At 39.9% G+C, this 21,080-nt stretch overlaps 2 protein-coding genes across 2 annotated transcripts; one reads left to right on the top strand and one right to left on the bottom strand.

The window, feature by feature from the left end:
• Window positions 1-989: 989 nt before the first annotated feature.
• prdx2 (peroxiredoxin 2) lies at window positions 990-5,565 on the bottom strand. Its single transcript, XM_085460247.1, has 6 exons — window positions 5,440-5,565; window positions 4,394-4,514; window positions 4,125-4,278; window positions 1,997-2,119; window positions 1,739-1,869; window positions 990-1,386 (listed from the first exon to the last, which is right to left on the bottom strand). The coding sequence occupies exons 2-6, from the start codon at window positions 4,494-4,496 to the stop codon at window positions 1,304-1,306; spliced, it is 594 nt and encodes a 197-aa protein (XP_085316373.1). The 5' UTR covers window positions 4,497-4,514; window positions 5,440-5,565; the 3' UTR covers window positions 990-1,303.
• A 5,865-nt stretch (window positions 5,566-11,430) lies between these two features.
• Window positions 11,431-19,593, top strand: LOC146708380 (protein Wiz-like). The gene is made up of 9 exons (XM_085460244.1): window positions 11,431-11,491; window positions 12,016-12,109; window positions 12,268-12,756; window positions 13,359-14,168; window positions 14,340-14,696; window positions 16,299-16,513; window positions 16,592-16,733; window positions 16,832-16,991; window positions 18,766-19,593. Exons 2-9 carry the CDS (start codon window positions 12,097-12,099, stop codon window positions 18,920-18,922), a joined length of 2,343 nt encoding a protein of 780 aa, XP_085316370.1. The 5' UTR covers window positions 11,431-11,491; window positions 12,016-12,096; the 3' UTR covers window positions 18,923-19,593.
• Window positions 19,594-21,080: the final 1,487 nt, after the last annotated feature.

Raw genomic sequence — 21,080 nt, 5'->3', positions numbered from 1 at the left:
GGTCGTGTATTTTTTAAGTGCCACTTCAAAAATTATTGTATTTCTCGTGAGCATTAAACCACACCGCTGTCTCTGATCAGCAGTGAAGTTTACAACACCAAAGTTGGTTGACGTTGGAGACGTCCCAGCGTAGGATTTTTCCTTACTGACGCACAAGCGTCAGTCCATATATGGTGCATGTTGCTGTCAAACGTCACATCACGATAGGTTTCCGGGAACTCCCTCCCACATTGCCCGTCAGAAGGGCTGCGCGCTCCCCTTTACACCACAGTGTGTGTGTAATTGAAAAGGTTTGTCAATGAGTGGTTTATTCGCGTTAAGGGAGTTTCCCCATTCTGCTTTCATTTTCCCAAAACAAGCCGTGAGAACACTAGGTGAGGAAAAATGGTTAAAAAAAAAAGTTCCAGATAAACATGTTAGACTGATTACTGAGAGCTAGTTTGAGTTACAAGAATCGGCTCGCGTAAAACTGAGAAAATGTTCCAGTAAGCCGAGAACATTCGGTAAAACAAGCAGGATTGTGTACTGGAGCGTTGTTCTCTGAATTAGTAAATAAGACAAATGTTATCAGGAAATCGGAAATATTAAACAGTGAGATATCAAAAATGTTTGTGGAACTGTGAAATACAGGTTGTGGTTAGGACGGTCATATAATCATATCCAGTAATCTTTCCCAATGTGCTTCAGTACCATTTGGCAATAACAGGCTGTTGTGCTGAGTCAAACACAGCAACTCCAATATTAACCAACTCTTGGCAGCTTCGTGACGCACTCAGATCTTCTGCCAGGTACAGGAGCCAAGAATGATACACCACAATAAAAAACACAAATAAAAAGGTTTATTCCAAGAACTAAGTTCTCAGTCACAAATAAAAAGAGCCAAGAGTAGCTTTAGAAGAGTTCTGCCGCCACCTAGTGGTTGCAAGTGGACAGGCATTCACATTTTGATTTAAAAAAAAAAAAAAAAAAAAGCCACACACACTTGATCATAACTTTCCTCCATGTTTTAATAAAGATGGTAGCAAATTATTATCAACAGCCAGGAAACAAATTTCAGTGCTTTCTTTGAAAGCACAGGAACAACAAAACTATACTTTCAGTGATCAAGACGATGAGGTTACCCAAAAGTTTGTACACTGGACATGAAAGAAAAAAAAAAACAAACATTTCCTCCCCCCTACATGAAGCTGAGGTGTGTTTTAACAGGTTAGTCTGGACGTGATGATACTGCTTTATAGGCATCCCTCTCATCTGAGGTCAAGTGCTATGTTGAAGAAAACAGCAGAGTAGGAGACGTTCACATTTACTGCTTGGAGAAGAATGCTTTGCTCTTCTCGACGTCGGGGACGATCGTGTCGCTCCCGGGTTTCCAGCCAGCAGGACACACTGCGTGAAGTGGCAGGAGGGACAAAGTTTACTTTAAGCTGACATTTATACACACTGAACTTGGTATAATCTAAAGGACAAAGTACATATGTGACTGGTTGGGAAACACAGGAAGGACTAAACCGCCAAATCTAGCCACAGCTTCGCAGTCAATTTTACCAATCAGCTATTTCCATTTTAAGTGTGTGATGTGCAGTTTAGAGCATCTGAAGTTACAGGTAAAATTAATGACATGTATTTGGGTTATTTTTATGACAAATGCATGATTAATAAGTTATACCACTAAACCTGAGCACCAGTGTATGCTGAGTAAACACGGATGAACTGAGGGAAGGTACGGCAGTTTACTCACCCTCTCCATATTTGTCTGTGTGCTTGAAGGCTTGAACCAGGCGCAGAGTCTCGTCCACAGAACGACCCACAGGCAAGTCGTTAATGGTGATCTGCCTCAAGACGCCCTTGTCGTCAATCACAAAGAGACCCCTGAAATTCACAAGATGTTGCAGTTTTTACAAATACTTTAAAGTATCAGTAGACCAAGCTGCTTTTTAACAATAACCAGTGGGTTTTTATTAAAATAATTTTATATTAAAAAGGGCATTTAACTGACCTGAATGAGATGCCCTCATCTTCCTTCAGCACACCATACTCTTTGGAGATTGACTTGCTGAGGTCCGATACCAGGGGGATTTTCATGTTACCCAGACCTCCCTGTTTTCTTGGTGTGTTGACCCTGAAGAGAGAGAGGGAAAAAAACCCCCCAAAAACAAACAAACATTTTTTTTTATTATTTATTATAAACAAGTACAAAACACGTAATGTCCACAGGGAAGGTCTCCTGGTTGATAAACCTTGCATTTGCCCCGCCACCCCTTCGACCTTGTAGTTCTCTGAAATGGGAGAGTCATTTAACACGCCGTTAGAGATAAGATACAGGCGGTGTCTGAGAGGATAACATATCAGTTGTTCAACTTTATGAGGACACACTGCATTCAGAGGTTCTCCACAATGCTTCAAAAGACAGTCTGACAAACACCAAGTAGCAAAATAATAATGTGGTGAAAACTCTCCTCATACTGCAGTTTTATGTAGTTTACAGATGTCTCACTTCTGGTCTCTGCTGCCTGTTGTGAGATTCAACACTCTGAGGTTAACTAAACCATCTTCAGCGAAGATACCACTTTCCTCTGCTACTGGTTAGCTTTGACCCTGAAATATCTTTCTAACCTTAACTAGCCAATCAAACAGAGTAGCACAGGGCCTAATAGAGCAGGCAAAGATGACGGTGAGGAGTCAGGTTGGGTTTAAATTCAATATCACCTAAAGTTTTGAAACGCAAATCAATATTTGTCAGTCTGCATATATCCACTTATGTAATATTAGTTGGCTACACCCATTCCTTACAGGTAGTAATACAGCTTTTCTTGCACGTGCTCTGGTTACGTGCCAGATTACCTATTGTAATTTTATCCTCTCTGGTATACGGCACAAACTTCTCCAGACTTCATCTTGTTCATGCAGCTGCTGTGTCATTACCAGAGCATGCGCCAACATATTACTCCCATCCTATAACAACTTCATTGGCTTTCTGTACAATGCCACATTATTTCAAGATTCTGCTTGTCTCCATAACCTCATCTGTCTCTGATCTACATACGTTCCCATACTCAGTTCCTCCTCCTTCATTGCTCTCACCACCTGCTTCAGAACTTTCACCCAAATTGCTTCTCATTTTTAGAACTTGCCTGCACCACATTCACAATATCGATTCTCCCCATCTTTAAAAGACGTTTTTATTAAAGACTGTCCATTGTTGACTTTTTAAAAATCTATGACACATTGATTTTAATGTCTTGAAAGGCATCTACGGTATTAAATTCAATAAAATGATAAAGTGTCTGACAGACTGACAAAACTAATCGTTCAGTATATTTAATAGCAAATATGTTGTGTAGAATTTTAACTATGAGCTTTAGCAGTTAACTGTTGGTTATAATATATACTCATTTTGCTTCAGATTGATGAATGGAGGTTTTACAGCTTATTCAATCTCTTCTCATTGAAAAAACAAAAAAAACAAACCCCCAAAATATTATATACACTTATTTTAAAGTAATGAATCCGATCAGGTGAGTGAGGAAACATACCGACTGATCTTCCTAATCAAATATAATGCATTTAAACTTTAACACAACATTCCAAATGAAGACCTGTGCAGGTTGTGTAATGCCGCATGTCTTCTTATGCCTTCTAGAAGCTGCTGTATGCCGCCCTTATCAACACGTTGCAGATAAACTGGGCTGGGCACTCCTTCACAGCAGCCAAAATCCTTCACCCTTAACTGTCTAAACAGAAACGGCCAACCGAGGATAGTTTGATGGACCTTGTATAAACGTCTGATAAGTTCAGCCTAAGACGGCCTCGCTATAAAAACAGCAAGACAGACAAGTGCACAGAACAGCTTTCACTTAACTGTTTTGTTAAGTAGATTTTCAAATGCACATGTGAAGATTCACTAAGGTCACCTCTTCCCAGTTAGTTTAAAATTACAAGAGTCAGCAATACAGTTCACCTGCGAAGATAATCACTGTAATACAGGTAAAAAGTCTTTTGTTGAAGTTCTGCTTAATCCACCTGCTAACATGTGAGCAGTGTGGATGTTATTATTGGTAAAGAGCTCAGGAAGTAGTCAAATTCCCACAAATGCTCATTATGTTTCATTATCCGTGAGTTCTTACCATGCCAAGTGAGAGAAGTGAGAGTCCACGGAGCAGCCAATAACCTCACAGCCGATGTTGCGGAACTCCTCTACCCTGTCGCTGAAGGCCACAATTTCAGTGGGGCACACAAATGTGAAATCCAGGGGGTAGAAAAAGAAAACTACATATTTCCCTGCAGCACAACAGGAGGAAATAAAAACAAAGTATTAATTCTAGTCGAATAAGCTGTTAGTGTATAGGCTTATAAAAGCCAGAATGAGCCAATTAGAACAGATGTAGCTACAAACCTTTGTAGTCTGACAGCTGGATGTCCTTGAACTGTCCATCAACTACAGCTGTGGCTTTGAAGTTTGGGGCAGGGAAGCCAATCTTAGCGTTTCCAGCAGACATGGTGTTTGAGACAAATGACTGAAAGAGAAACAGCACAAACAGTTACCAGAAAACTCCTAATGCTTGCAGACCACCACAGATAAATTCAGCTGGGTGGTGCCTGAGATGAAGCTCTGATAAACAAAAAATATGAGATTTAGACTGGAAAAATAAAAATAAATGCGGTGAGGTTCAATCCAAGAGCCATGTTTTACAGCTCTTAGGAGGCCCAGAGGTTCAAAGACTTGGTAACTTAAGCAGACCCAGATAGTGTCACATGCAAGTCATGTTCAGCCTGCAGGGAACAATGGCCTATTAGCAAGGTTACATAACCATGATACGCACAAACCAACTGCAGGGTTCTCGCTGTGCCTATAAAGACTATTTCCGAGGATTATTGCGCGGTCAGTTACTTTGGATAGTTATTGCCTGTATGCAAAATTAATGTGCAAATAAACGATAAACTTGCAAATAAGATACGCTGTACTAAACAAATAGCAGTCAGTATTAATCCAAAGGCCTATGCTTTTCAGTGATGTATGAATAAATCTGGATTATTTCTCCCTCGTCACAATTTATACGAAAAAACGCTAACAATCGTCAAGGAACTGTGCTTGGTTTTAAAGAGATAAATGCACGTAATGGGTCAAAGTTCAGTCATAAAAGTTAAGCTTTTAATGTTTAAATTTCGTTTTCGAAATGAAACAGAAAAAGCTGTAGTAGAACAGAGCGGAGAGGAAGTGAGTAGTGCATTCTGCAAGCTGCAGCACAGGGACAAAGAAAGAAAACATGGCCAAACACTTCATGAAGGAGCCAGCCGCTCACCCGCCTGACAGGCTAGCTTAATGTTAGCTTTACGTACGAAACTGCTTTCTTTAGTTTCGGTTTGTTTCAGAGGAAATACAAAGTCGATTTTACAGACACGCTGTAAACTTCTGACTAATCCCATAAACATCCTACTCACCTGTCTTGACGTAAAGCGCGAAAGAAGTTGGAAGCAGAAGTCTGCAGGCTGCAAGAGAATAGAGGAGTCAAAGTGGAAAAGCGAGCGTGCGATAAGTACGCAGAGACGGCTGAGGCCACCCGGAAGTAAAAATCAATCCCTTCAGAGTAAAAGTGAAGATAAAAACGATTAAAAGTAAAGATTAGCTGTTTCTAAATATGTATATCTCTGATATAAGATCATATTTTCTAAGTACACCGTGTAAACACTGTCATATGAACAAAAATGCAGGGATGTCGTAGTGAGGGAAAAGTGTGACTGGCTTCTTGGGGCCCCAGTGTTAATGTCAGGGTCAATGACAATGTCAGTTTTATATATAGAGCTCAATTATTACTTGTAAATTCAATGTTCTTAAAATAAAGATAAAAACAAAAACGATGTATGTCTACGACACCTTAGGGCCGGAGTGTCAAGGCTTTGGAAAATGTGAAGATGGAAAAACATTTTGGTTTTTTAACTGTATTTTCACAAGTTTTACAGCTTTTTCTATTTCATGGCCATTTTTACTTGAGACATTAAATATAGATTTATGAATTATGAACTTTTTAAAAATATTCAATATAAATAACAAAGATCACAATGGTTTTTCAGCCTAACCACCAACCGGCAATACTGTTTTGATTAAAAAGTCCGAGAAACTAACAATAATTCAGACTTCTGGCTTGGATGAAAATAATCCATTCGTAAAACCAAAAACAAAAGTCCAAAACAATCCTTGTTTACAAGATTCACTTTACAAAGTAATCCAGTACCCTTTAGCAAGCTAGTTCTGGCACCTCTAGATTAAACTGATGTGCATGTATATGCGCATGTAAGTACATGTAATTTAGGAATTAAGAAAATGTTAAATATTTAAAATCATTTTTAGCTCCTTGGCTACCAAAATACTTTCTGTGTAGTCACATTTTTTTAATTGAATTAGATTTTTGTTTCCCTTTTTCTAATAAAACTTATTCATTTGAATTATAATGAAAGTCAGTGGAAGATGTCCTTGTAGCAACTATTCTATATTGTATTAATGGCTGCCTGATCCAAAAAGAACCCCTACCTTCTTCAAGGCCTCTAAAGAAGTGAGACAAATAAATCTAGTGTCGCTATGGTGGTGCCCAGTTTCTTTGTAAAAGTCTATAAAGAAGTAGTGGTTAAGTTAGACAAGTTAGTTGTAGGTAGGTAGGCAGGCAGGAAAGGAGGTAGGGACCTTAAATCTCCAGGTCTCCTGGTTACATCTGTTTTCAAGGTGAATGAACCTTGGGCTTTTTTGTCCACTGTTCAACAGATTTCCCACGTGAGGGACTAATAAAGGTTATCTTATCTTATCTTAACTGATAATCTGGTGGCTGACTCAGACTGTCCACAATGAACCTCATCTGGAAAAAGCATAAAGATTTGATTAAGTAGCGCTTATTTCCCTTCTGTGCAGAAGATATCTACTACAGCATATTCATTGTTCCCAGGAAAAAGCGGGAAACCACTGAGTTCTCTTACACATATCTAGAACTGTAAATAGGTTTTAATGTATCGAAGAAGTTGAAGTGAAGAACAATATCTCAAATCCACTGTTTTAAGTTCACTTTGCAAAGTGAAGCAGTTGCATATAAGGGCATTCATTATTCAAAACTTAAAAATGCAGTTTTCAGCTTTCTGTGCATATTTTTAACATTATTTGTTAGGTTAACCAGGTTGCATGTACCACATGGACTGCACACATGATCTTTGCACAACATCGGAGACATGGTGAGCCAGGCCAAAATCAATGAGCATGACTTGCAGTGGCTGTTGTCTGCAATCCAAAACCATAATATTTTGAGGGTTTATATGAGCATGGATGATTTTCAGGGTCTCGAGCAGGAACAACGCTGTGGTCAGCTGGAATCACACAAATGTGTTCTAACTAAACACATCTGTGCAAATTAGTATTTTTTTTTAAAGTTTGTATTTACACAGTGAAATAGGTAAAGATGGCAAACCTGATGTGAAACTGGGTGAGAGTCTCTCTTGCATATACACCTTCAGACTAAGATCAAGGAGCTCAAATTCAAGACAAATGAATCCTTCATGGAAGAATGATCTAGTCCCCCTTACAAAATCACGGGGCTTGAGATCACGGGCTTGTCTTCAATTTTTTTGATAGGAACCTCTGTGTTGGATACAGTGTGGACACACTTGACGACTTTTCCAAAGCTTCCTTCCCCGAGAAAGTTTTGCACCTCATTGCTGGAACTCAGTAGGTTTAATTGAGAGTCTGAGAAACAAACTGTTACAAAGAGCATGTCAAAGCCAACATATAATTATATTGTCAACACATAAATCCACATACACAAATTCCCCAGGGATTAATAAAGTTTTCAGATTCTGATACATAGATTGATAGAAACATACATTCTGATACATATATATGATTTCAATTTCATATGTCAAAATTATGTTAATTGCTTGCAGCAAACTGATCACACTTTGGCACTCTCAGTTTTCAACAGAAACAATACAAGATACTAAATCATGTTTCCATTTCTGATAGAATAGCCCGGAAATCACAAAGTTCTGTGTTTGTTGAGATGATTATCTGCCACAGAACCTAATCCTTATTTCATAACCATCTAGACTTGAGCTTTGTTCAGTATTATATTTTAGTTTTCCAGGTTTACTGTTCAAAAATGTTATTTTTTTGGCGTAACCTGATAGGCTAGTTGATGCCATGTTTGAAGACAAATGTTGAAACATGGATGAAAAAGATGACTGTGTGGGTTTTCAGTTGCTGTGAGGACTGATGGCTTTTCTCAGTACTGTCTGTGATTCCATCACGTCACCCTGTTCTACATCTTTCAGGTCACATAATGTCCCCACTGGTCAGAATGGAGTTCTCCACCTTTTACACCAATTACAAAAAAGTACAAATACTGAATGTTTATTCAATTGTGAGACATACGCCTCAGATTTACCATTTTATTTTTTAAAAAAAAGAAGAAATATATATTTTACATAACAATTAGTAACCTTGTAACATTTAGGCAAAAATGACACGAATCATAAGTACAAAAGCCAAACTCTAGGCATGTTCATTTTAATTTACCTGAATGATTGACTGCATTCATATTATCAACCTAAAATTATCATCATTTAATTATGTGAACACAAAAACACATATTCTTTACAGATGTCAAGAGTATTACACCGTACTTCCCATCTTAACACTCAGTTTGAACACAGGCTATCTTGACTATATCTATATGCCACAATGGAGTTGTGGTTGTGCAGTTAGAAATGTTTTGGTTGTCTAGACTGTATTCTGAACAGCCACGTTACAAAACACCTAGCCTACCAAAAAATGTCTGATGTGTGCTGATGCTGATGAGAAATTCAAATTTTAAAAATAGACCTTAAATGTGATGCTAGCAACTTAACAGTCTGCAATTTACCGTCACAGACACACAAGTTTCTTCTCTTCTTGTGATACATTTGGGTCAAAACTAGTTTGATTTATTTCTTTAAATTCACTTTACTGGAGAGTTTAAATAAATACATAAATACATTCAATCAAACTATAAAAAAAGTTGTGATATTAAAGTTAACCCTTTAACTTGCTAAATCTGCCTAAGAGGTGAAAGTTAAAGGGTTGAACACTTTGCAGTAAATCGGATTCACCACTAGACTAGTGTTCACGCACATCTTCAACCTTTCCCTCTCTCTGTCTGTAGTCCCAGCCTGCTTCAAAATGGCCACCATCGTCCCTGTACCCAAATCCTCCACCATCTCCTCATTGAACGACTGGCGACCTGTAGCCCTGACCCCCATCGTAAGCAAATGCTTCGAGAAGCTGGTCAGGGACTTCATCTGCTCTGCACTACCCGACTCACTGGACCCTCTACAGTTCGCATACCGCCACAACAGGTCCACTGATGATGCCATAGCCCTGACACTACATACTGCCCTGTCACACCTGGAGAAGAGAGACACGTATGTGAGAATGCTGTTTGTAGATTACAGCTCAGCATTCAATACCATCGTTCCCTCGAAGCTGGACAGGAAACTGCAGGATCTAGGACTGAGCAGCTCCCTCTGCAGCTGGATCCTTAGCTTCCTGTCTGACAGACGCCAGGTGGTCAGACTGGGCAGCATCACCTCATCCCCCATCACACTGAACACTGGTGCTCCACAGGGGTGTGTACTGAGCCCTCTCCTGTACTCACTCTACACCTACGACTGCACAGCCACTAACAGCTCCAACATCATTGTGAAGTTTGCGGACGACACTACAGTGGTGGGTCTTATCACCAACGGTGATGAGACGGCTTACAGGGAGGAGGTCAGCGCCCTGACCCACTGGTGTCAAGACAACCATCTCACCCTCAACGTCGCAAAGACAAAGGAGTTGATAGTGGACTTCCGGAGGTGCAGAGAAGTACACACCCCCATCACCATCAACGGCGCTGCTGTGGAGAGAGTGAGCAGCTTCCGGTTCCTTGGCGTACACCTGGCTGAGGATCTTACGTGGTCAGTACACACAAACAAAACAGTGAAGAAGGCGCAGCAGCGCCTCTTCTTTCTCAGGAGACTGAAAAGATTCGGCATGAGCCCCCGCATCCTCAGGACCTTCTATCACTGTGCCATTGAGAGCATCCTCACTGGATGCATCACCACCTGGTATGGCAACAGCACCGCCTACAACTGCAAAGCTCTCCAGCGAGTAGTGCGGTGCTCTGAACGGATAATTGGAGGTGAGCTTCCCTCCCTCCAAGACATCTACAGGAAGCGGTGCCTGAGGAAAGCGGGGAGGATCATCAAGGACTCCAGTCACCCCAGCCATAAACTGTTCAGACTGCTTCCATCAGGAAGGAGGTTCTGCAGCATCCGGTCCCGTACCAGCAGACTGAGAGACAGCTTTTTCCATCAGGCCATCAGACTGCTGAACACGTCATAGACACCTCAGCTTCACTACTGGAACTTCAACATTATGCACTCCACACTGTATATAAATGCCACTTGTTTTGCACATATTCAACTCTGTATATTTTATATATTTTATTATTATTATTATTATTATTATTATTATTTTATTTTATTTTTTTACTATTTAATTTGTAAAAATGTGTATACACACACACACACACACACACACACACACACACACACACACACACACACACGTAGGAAAATATTTAGTATACACATCCAGAAATGCATACACTATTATATATTGTACATATATTTATTAGTTTCAGGTTGGCCATTCTTGTATTTTGCTCGTTTGTGTTGTTGTGTTTGCACATCTCTGTTGCTTGTGGGGCTCGCACACAAGAATTTCACTCGCATGTGCTGTGCCAGTGTGCCTGCACATGTGATGTGACAATAAAAAGTGATTTGATTTGATTTGATTTGATTTAGATGGTGACAAACATTGTGACATTCTAACTGAACTTAAAGGTACAGGCAACACCCTGCTAGCAACAAAGTGTCTGAAGACACTACTTAAAGTTGGTTCTTTGGTAAGCTGTCGTGTGTAGACACAACGCTGATTCATTGGTTGATTTAGGTCTCTTTTTGTGCTTTGATAATTTATAGGTCAATATCTGAAAATGGTCAGGTACAAAAACTAGTCTGACAATGAATGAAAAAGCAGCCAATGAACAAAGTAAATGAAACTTTGAAAGACCTCCAGAAAGGCTGGGGAACTATTTCTTAAGACCACTTTACCTGAAAGTTTAGCTGCTTATAAACAAAATGTAAAGAAATAAAGGGTAGCTCAAAATTCTTTCCAAGTACACTATGCATGTGGCATATTCAGCTTAAAAATGTTCAATCAAATCATAAGGGGAGGATTAAAATCACATTTTTATTCAAATATGTTCACATGTCTGTCAGTTTTGTATTGTATTTGTTTGACATGACAAATACCACCCATATAATTCAAAAGACATTATTCCACCACTTTTATTTTGGAAAAACATACAGCCAGGAATGTGTGGAACATTACTTCCGCTGAGCTTGTTACTATAAGGAAAACAGATGCACACAGGTAGTATTTTGGGTTTTTTGGCAAAATTTGCTATACTTTAAAGAGAGGATTTATGATTTGTTTCCATTTAAGGCTTTGGCATTTGTAGCTTGTCTTCTCTAAGCTTGAATAAGATTATTTTAAGGCTAGCACAACAGCTAAAGTTAGCATTATAGAGCAAAACAAAGGCTGTAACAGGGTTAGCCCGAGTTAGCTTAAAGTTACAATGTCTTTCAACTGCTTACAGATGGTTTTGTTAAAGTGTGTACAGTAACATTTATAGTAGATGAGTTTATTTAACTGTAAGCTGTGTTAAGAGATGCAGTCCGGTTTTCATCCACGGCTGTGAAGACGTTTGTGAACAGGGCTTTCTTCATGCTAGGTGTCAGTCGAATCGTGTTGTTTAAGCAGCTAGTTTGGATGTTTTTGTTATAAACTGTAGGATTTCAGGGAAATTGCATTGCACGTTTATTTAATGAGCTATAAAAATGACCTGCAAATTGTTGTCAACACTAATACAGCTCCTCTGCCTTTAAAAATTTCAGCTTTCATTCAGTATTAACAGGATCCAGTGGAAGACGACACTTTCATCTCTCAGAATAAACCAGCAGCATTTTTCAGCATCAATGGATTCACAAGGTAAAAAGACAAAGGATGCTTTTAGGTGAATTACCAAAAATTGCATTATTCCAGGTAATTGGGTTTAGAGTGTCATTTAGAGTCTGCTTGTGCGGTTTCTGCCCATTCTTGTTAATTTCATTTCACTGGTCATCATTAACTTCTAACTCCCCCCACAGCAACCCCACAGCCAGTAATGTGTGAAGTCTGTGGAACGTACTTTGAGACACGGCGAGGACTTTCCAGTCATGCCCGACTCCATCTGCGCCAGCTTGGTGTGACGTTGTCAGAAAGCAGCGGGGCTCCCATAGAGCTCCTCTACCAGATCATCCAGGAGAGAGATGGCTGCCTTCCAGATTTCAAATCAAACTCATCTGCACCTGGGCCAGTGCCTCAAAAAAATACAATGCAGCAGGAATCAAAGACCCCTTCAGAAGAAGAAGACGCTAATACCTCTTACAAGGCCGGGGTTAGACTCACGACAACCCCACAAAAGGTAGATCATCAGGGATCTCCAGCAAAACTGAATGAATCTTCAACAACTGTCCCCCCATCATCTCCTTCTCCTGTTAAGCCAGCTGAAGGCGGCAGCTCATCTTCCTCAGAGCACACAGCCCCAGCAAAGCCACTGTGGGCACCACGGGAAACTGACGCTCCTATCACGTTAGGTATGGCTGAACAGAGCTGTTTTCTTTAACATAATATAGAGATTTCTTTTACAAAATATCTAAACTTATACATAGAAGATGTGTGTGTCAGTGTATTTATCTGCAAAGACCGTGCCCTGTACTTTGAATCTCTTTCTTTCTTCTTATTTCAATGTGTTTCGGAGAATCCACAGATATGCAAACATAAGACAGGAACTTTACGCTTACAAACCTCTGTTTCCTGTAATCTATCTCCCAGTCCTTCTGCCCATGTGAGACTCACATTAATTATTCAAATTAATAGTCGTGATAGCAGGCTTCCAGGTTATCACCAACTCACTTCTCAAAAATGACAAACTGAAAATGATTCTCATTCTGTACTGAAATGAAACCAGGACACACAAACTGGGTAAACAAAAATTAAATATGATTGACTTACAACCTCAAGACGGTTGTAAGGGAAGCCATGCAAATGTTTTATAAGAAACATAAAATTTTGAAGGAGAGTAGCTGCAGGTGCAAGGCACAACTTAATAAAGGGTATTTAAATTTGTAATGTTGATCTTACATTAGTCTCCTGCTAACTTTGTATATTTCTCTCACCAATTTCCTCATTCTTTTAGCTTCAGACCCCCACGATGAGGTCTACGTTTGTGAACTTTGTGGCTGCTGGTATGAGACACGCAAGGGCTTGGCTAGTCATGCTCGGGCACATTTGCGGCAGATTGGAATCTCTGACAGTGACATCAAGGGTAGTCCTATTGATCTTCTTTATCAGGTCATGGAAGAGGAGGACCTCAAGCCTATTGATTTAGAGAAAAATGAAGAGTTTACTTCAAATAGTCCACCTAGAACTTCATCCAAACGCCTTTCTACTCCACCCGAGTCATCCTCGAGCAAACGGCCTAAAGTATCTGAGGAGTGCATCTGCATTCTCTGCGGGGAGGAATTTGAGAATAGAAAAGGCCTGGCAAGCCATGCACGCTCTCACCTGCGTCACATAGGGATGAGTGAATTAGTGGGGAAAAACTCCGCAATCAATGCCGTTGAGGATCTGGTATCCAGTGGCATGCTAGAAGCTGTACACCCCCCCAAAACAAACAATACAGCCAGCTCATCTGCAGCACCATCTCCAGCCCCACCCTCTCCTGCAACTCAGTCTTCAGGTCCAAGCCAGTCTTGGACCTCTCTTTCCTCTACACCCCTGTCTACAACCCCTGAAAAGGTCTCTCAGGCTTCTCACCCTCCCGTTTACAGGGCACCAAAAGCTAAGAAAGGTTTTCGGCTAGCAGTGGACCCCCTTCATAGAAAACCCAAGCCTGAGCCTATAGAGACGGAGGTTTCTGTTCAGCTGAAGACATCCACCAATGAGAGCAGCTCCCCTGTGCAGAATTTGTCTGCTGGTGCCATTTCTGCAAAACCTTCTGAGTCAGGTAAAGCAAAAAACGTTTAATCAAGTGCTTTATGTTTGGTACCATGTTATACTATAACAGGCTTAATTTGTTATTTTCTTAATCACACTCTTTGCTTTAGCATTTTTCCATCTGTTTGTGTGTGTACAGTGAGATCAGATGTATAAAGTTGTAATATATAATTTTCCCCAGCTTGTACAGATGTGCAGTCCCCACCAACAGTCCTTTGTGATTTCTGTGGCCAGCTATTTGACACCCGCAAAGCCCTGTCTTGCCACGCCCGTGCCCATCTACGGCAGCTCGGTCTCTCTTGGTCTATTAAAACATCACCAATTGATCTTCTAAAACAAGTCATGATGCATGGTGAAGAAGGCAGGAAAGAGTTGGGGCCCAGTGGGTCTGCAGCATTGGGCAAAGTCTCATGGGGTTCTCAAAGCTCCAGAAGGTCCCTAGACAGCCTCACATCTGGGGAGACAGCTTCGAACTCGCCTCTTGATTATTCCATGAAAGAGAAATCACCATCTAGCAAGGGTGGAGTCATACACCTTGGTAAGTAAAGTTTGTTACTTTACTTACCAATATTTTGTCATTTGTTATCATAGCATTTTTCCCAGACGCTTTAGTGAATTATTGAAATGATCTAATTATTGAAACTTTTTGGTGAAACTATTTCCTTGTGTCACTTTTATGTACTCAACATTTGAATAGTGTATAGTGTTGGCCTATTACTGCTTTCAAATATGAAGTGTGGTTAGAATAATGTCCTGACTGGACCCTTACTTGGGGACTATAGACTCTTAAATTGACAGAAAGAACAGTGCTCTTAACTTCCAGAAAAAAGTAGAAAAGCATATTTTAACTAAGTACAGAACTTAACCACCTACATAAAAGGAAACGTTTTGGGTGTTTACTGATCTGGAGCATTGAGATCAGACTGTACAGACCTAAGTTAACGATAAAAGATAAAGTTGATAACAGTAAAGTTAGAAAGCAAAAACAAGTATGGCTTGTTTGGAAGGTTCATCAGGAGAAAGGCTCTTCTTTCTTAAAAGAACATAATGGGGTTGGGCGATTGGACAAATATATCGACTATTGATAGTTTTTACAAGGGCGATTTATTTCTTTATTTCCCCATGAGTAAGTTTGTTAATAATGATGGAGCTAATTGAAGCAGTCAACAGAAAATAAATAGATAAATAATAACGCTGTTTTAACAGCACCCTCTTTCATCTGCGAACAAATGCACCCTTCTCAGAGTGCGCCCAAATGCTTGTTGATGGAGCTGCAGAAGCTGGTGATAGCCCAGCATACTCAGCCAGATGGTAGACACGTACATGCTCTAGCAAGTTAGTAGTGTACTTTGCTCGCATTATATGTCTGCACAGGTGGCACACCCCTTTGGTTACATCCATAGGTTTACCTCTTTCGTCTGGTTTAAAGCCAAAGAAATCCCAAATTTTGCACCGTCATCACGACTAACGCAATTACAAATGAACCCATCTGGAGCGCAGACTGAGTCAAAATCCCTGAAATGTCTCTGTCAACGCATTTTGGGCAGTTTGTCAAAAGTTTGTTCATTCTGCGCTTCAGATGGGTTGAGCGCATTAAAAATTGTAACCGCATTAATCGTAATGACTGCGTTAGCGCTGCATTAACTCTGACAGCCCTAATTTTTTTTGTAAATTAGTTCGTCCATGTTTGGACTTCTTCTGTGTTGTAAACATGCAACTCAGTCCATGTGTGATTACATTGTTCCGCCCATCAAAAAGTCTGTGCATGCGCGACTATATCGCCCATCGTCGATTATTGGACTGACAATTGTCAGTTGGAAACTTAGCTTTGCATCGTTGCATCCGAACAAATCACAAGACTTCTGGAACAATGCCCTCCTCTTTCCTCTGAAATGTGAACTCCTCTGCATACCAGAGTATTCTAGAGTCAAATGTGAAGCCTCCCCATGAGCTAAAGCTTGGCCAAAATTGGCTCATGCAACAGGACAATAATCCCAAGCACAACAGTTAGTCTCCAAGAGAGTGCCTGAAAGATAAAATAAGTAGGGTATCGCGATGGCTCAGATATATTTCACACCTCAACTTGATTGAAATAGTGTGGCAGCAGAAGTTTACATGTGTGCCATCTCGTTTGTGTCAGACACATCCTGTGAGCTTTGTGGGTTCGACTTTGAGAACCGTAAGGCCTTGGCCAGTCACGCGAGGGCCCACCTCCGACAGCTGGGCATCATCGAATGGAAGGCAGATGGAGCGACTTCACCAATTGAACTCCTTAGTGAGCTGATCAGGAGAGATCCGGCCAAGGTGTCGGAAATTACCAAGCGTTATCGCATGGGAGACCTTTACATCAAGAAGGTTGGCTGTGCTCTGAGATATTCAGATAAACATCAGTGTATTACATTCATTCTAATTTACTGTAATTTTCTTTTTCAGTCCCACAAAACTCCTACATCCCCATCGCCATCCACAGAATCTGAGTGTGTGGCTGGCGGTAGTCTGAAGTCTTCCATGCAGCGCTATGAATACAAAGTAAACAGGAAGGACTACAGCAACCACAGCGTGCGCTCCTCAAGAGGTGAAGTAACGGGACTAAAGGGCTGTGGAAGATAGCTGGATACAGATGCAGTGTAATAGATTAAAAAGCAATACTAAAACTTCTCTGTGGGATTTCAGGGGTGCATTCACAAAAGCACGGGGCCTCTGCAGGTAGAGAAAATCAGAACGGCAACTCCCAGCAACCACCGCGGTCTGGCAATATCCCTGCTCTGGTGCCAAAGCCCCCACTAACTCCACTGGTCAAACTGGTGGGTAAAATGTATTCCCTCAAGTGCAGGTGAGTCTCTATTTGACAGCTGTAGAAATGCTTTATAAAATTTTAGGTTGTCTAAATCTTAAATTTGATGGAGAGGTAAGCTACATTTGAACAATATTTAAACATATTGTCAAAATGTCTGAATGTCAGATGCATTATTATACATTTACTAACCCCTTAATGAGATACACCTTTGTTCTACTGGATTGGATTGGATTCCTTTTGCCTTTCCAGTGGCACACATTCATCTCCGATGGAATCATTCTTTAGACATTTTTGTCCAATGTGACATGATGTCAATCTCCTGTGTCAACACATCCCTGTTGGATTGAGATCTGGTGACTGTGGAGGCCATTTGATTACAATGAAATCATTGTCATGCTCAAGAATTCAGTTTGAGAGGACTTTAGCTTTAAAACATGGAGTATTATCCAGCTGGAAGCAGGCATCACAACAAGGATAGGGAGCAGCAATACCCAAATAGGCTGTGGCATTTAAATGATGCTAATTTGGAACCAAGAAAATACACTACACTGTATTCACTTACCCATCCAAATAATTGAATTTAAGTGCTCAGTCAGTTCCATGGACACGTGTATAAAATCAAGCATCTGGGCATGCAGACTGCTTCTACAAACATTTGGCAAAGAATTGGTCGCTCTCAAGAGCCCAGTGAATTCCAGCATGGTATCGTAATAGGATACCACCAAATCCAGTTGTAAAACTTCCTCCCTTCTAAATATTTCCACAGTCTACAGTGGTGTTATAACAACGCATTAAGCGTTCCAGTGAAAGGAACTCATAATGCTTCAGCATACCAAGACATTTTGGACAATTTCATGCTCCCAACTTTGTGGGAACAGTTTGGGGATAGCCCCTTCCTGTTCCAACATAACTGCACACCAGTGCATGAACCAAAGTGCATAAAGACGTGGATGAGCGATTTTGGTCTGGAAGAACTTGACTGGCCTGCACAGAGTCCTGAACTCAGCCTGACAGAACACCTTTGGGGTGAATTGGATAGGGGACTGTGAGCCAGGTCTTCTCGTCCAACATCAGTGTCTAATCTTATAAATGTGCTTCTGGAATATTGTTCAGAAATTCCCATAAACACTCAAACTTTGTGGAAAGCCTTCCTAGAAGAGTTGAAGCAAAAAAATTATCCAAAAAAAAATCACGTTAAAGCCTCTGGATTAAGAATGGGATGTCACTTGGACTCATATGCATGTGGAGGCAGACAAGCAAATTCTTTAAGCACTGTAGTGTGTCTCACACCACCATCACCTCGAACCATCGATACTGAATGGATCATTTTTCTAATAATTAGTTATCCAATTTTGGCGAGCCTGTGTGAACTGTAGCTTCAGTTTCCTGTTCGTTGCTGGAAAAGCGTTGCACCCGCTGTGGTCTTCTGCTGCAACTCATCTGCTTCAAGGTTAAACATGTTGTGCATTTGGAGAGGTTCAAATGCAGTGAGTTACTGTTGCCTTCTCATCAGCTCAAAGCAGTCTGGCCATTTTTCTCTGGTCTCTGGCAGCCCATTGGATATTTTCTGCATAAATGCTGTTTGTGCTGGTAGAACAGCACACATGCCACACTTCAACTTCAGCAGGTTGTGTTGACCATGTCGACATGGTTAAATGCACTGGCCTAATGAGGAGCTGTACAAGTGTCTCGAATGAAGTGGCCAGTGAGTGTAGACTGAGTTAATATCAATGTTTGTTTTTGTGGGGGGGGGGTTCTTTTTCAGCTTCATATGATGCAGTTAATAAAACTTCTCTATCCTGCTGTTCAGGTTCTGTGAGGAAGTATTTCATGGACCTCTGTCTGTTCAGGAGCAGTGGATCACACACCTGCAGAAACACATTCTGTCGCTGGGCTATAAAGACAAAGTGTCTCCTCCCGCTACACCTGTGACAACTCCAGCGCTGGTCCATCCAGTAGCTGTCTAGACATGTATTTATTCAGTTTTTCTTCTCAGTCTTTTAAATGTCAAAGTGCAAGAAGTTGTGTTATCCTAATGTCTACTTGATGTCAGCAAATTGTCAAAAAATTAGTTCCTTCCTTGTCCTAAAGAGGGCAACCATGAGCCATATGAGAAACACAGCACAACCTAATACACTCAGGTTAAATCCATTAGATATCATAGATCAAAGTAATGTGGATGTGGGGTTTTTTTGACAGACAGAGCTTTTCTACGTGGGCTCTAAAATTTCTTCCATTTGAACAGATGTTAAATGTATTTTAATGGTATTCAGCCTTTGATGTTAAGAAACTAGAGAGACTGACATGAATTTCACTTTTTTTTCTTTTTTTTTACAGTGTGTGTAAACTGCTGTGGTGGTCATTTCATTTCAAAATAGCTTTTTTCTTTTAATTACCTTTGAACTTTGTTTTATACATAAATGTTTACGGCATTTTACCTTAAATATGTAGGGCCAATGTTTTTCATTGTGTGTTCTGTACACAACAACACTGTTACCACAAAGCTTAATGCCATTGTTGTAGAAGGTAGTTAAGTGTTTCCATTCTTTTTCTTTACAAAATGCAAAACAAGCTGACAGTGGATGGAGATTTTACATTTTTTTTAACACTTGTATAAAATAAATTATATCTTGTATATAATTAATATCGTGTGTGATATGCTTTTTTCTAATCTCTATAGGAATGAACTTTAGGAACATTGACTTAACCAGATATTCTGAATGGTATTTCCTCCGTTTCCAATACTACAGCAAGAAAAGTGAATATATTTTAAAATTAGGATTTAGCATTTAATCCATACTCTAAACCAGGGATCACCAACCTTTCAATTGAAACAGCCATTTGTGCGCAAACCAAAAACATTTGAACCATATGAGTGTCTCACGGCACATAGTCATTATTTTCTACTTTAACTTTGCACTTTTCATTATAATAATATTTTCTGGGTTTTTTTTTTTGTTGTTGTTGTATTTATGAACTTTTAAAAGTAACATAAATGGCTTACTCATTTTTATTACCAACACAAAAAACTGTAAAGCTGTAGAAGTTACTTTTTCATACTTTTTTTGTATGATATAAAACATAAACCGCCTGAGAGTTTTAAAAAAAAAAGTTTCAGTTTAACTCTAAAAGTTCAGCAGGTTTTGCTGTAAAGGATCACACAAATATATCCCCACACAATTTTCCTACTGCAACTTTTATTTATTTATTTATTTATTTCAATTTTTGATTTGGAGAGAAATCCCAAAGCCCAGTACTGAGGCTTATCAAAAGTAAGAGTATAAGAAACTATACCTCATAAAATATTCTTTTGTTTTAATTGGTTGTGTAAGCTAAAAATTTTAACTTTTGGACTGGAATAATTTAATCCATTTCTATCATGTTGTCCCAAAAACTCTTTGAAAAGTCTTCTGTAGATCCAAAATGAAGCAGATTTTATACAGTGGCCTTTAAAATCCAGAATTGATTGATTTAGAAATTACTGCCATGTGCAAAAGTGACAGTCAGAGTCTCATGCTGTGAGATCCCTTTTCTCTTGAACTGGCTTCTTGTTTGGGTTCAGCCACCTTCTCTACTTTTGAGATTGAGCTTCAAACGTTCCTTTTTGATAATACCTAGAGTTCTCTCACAAACTCAGGCTGCTGGGTAATTCCCCGTGATGCTTCTTCTCCATTCCCCTCATTCCCTGTGCTTTCATAAGCCACTACTGCACGCGATTAATGTTTTCTTTTTTCTCTCACATAGTTTGCACTTGGTTCTGTGTTGTTATCTCTTTTTTTTTTGTCTCTTTCAGTTAGCATAGAAAGATGCTGCCAGTTTCTGGACCAAGAAAGGCCTTTTTTAGAGCCATGTGATTGCTCATAGAGGATGGTTGACTCACTGGATTTCTATCTATGACTTTGTGGTTTCTTTACATTATAATATAAAGTGCCTTGAGATCACTTGTGATGTGGTGATATATCACTGCTTCTCCTCCGTTTTGCACCCCACTTTCCTTTTGTTGTGTTAGCTTGCCGGTATTGATGGTTATTTAAAAGAGCTGTTTGGGAACTCACTTCAGCTGATTTTGCTTTATCTACTAATTAATCACATCTTTGTTTAATGATAATTTTCAAGGCATTTTTA

This window comes from Copadichromis virginalis, linkage group LG6 (assembly GCF_057382275.1).
Source record: "Copadichromis virginalis isolate Kocher_CV1m ecotype Utaka linkage group LG6, C_Virginalis_male_GT1.1, whole genome shotgun sequence".
NCBI classification, from domain to species: Eukaryota; Metazoa; Chordata; class Actinopteri; order Cichliformes; family Cichlidae; genus Copadichromis; species Copadichromis virginalis.
The sequence above is the reverse complement of the archived record's forward strand: the minus strand, read 5'-3'. Positions and strand labels throughout refer to the sequence as shown.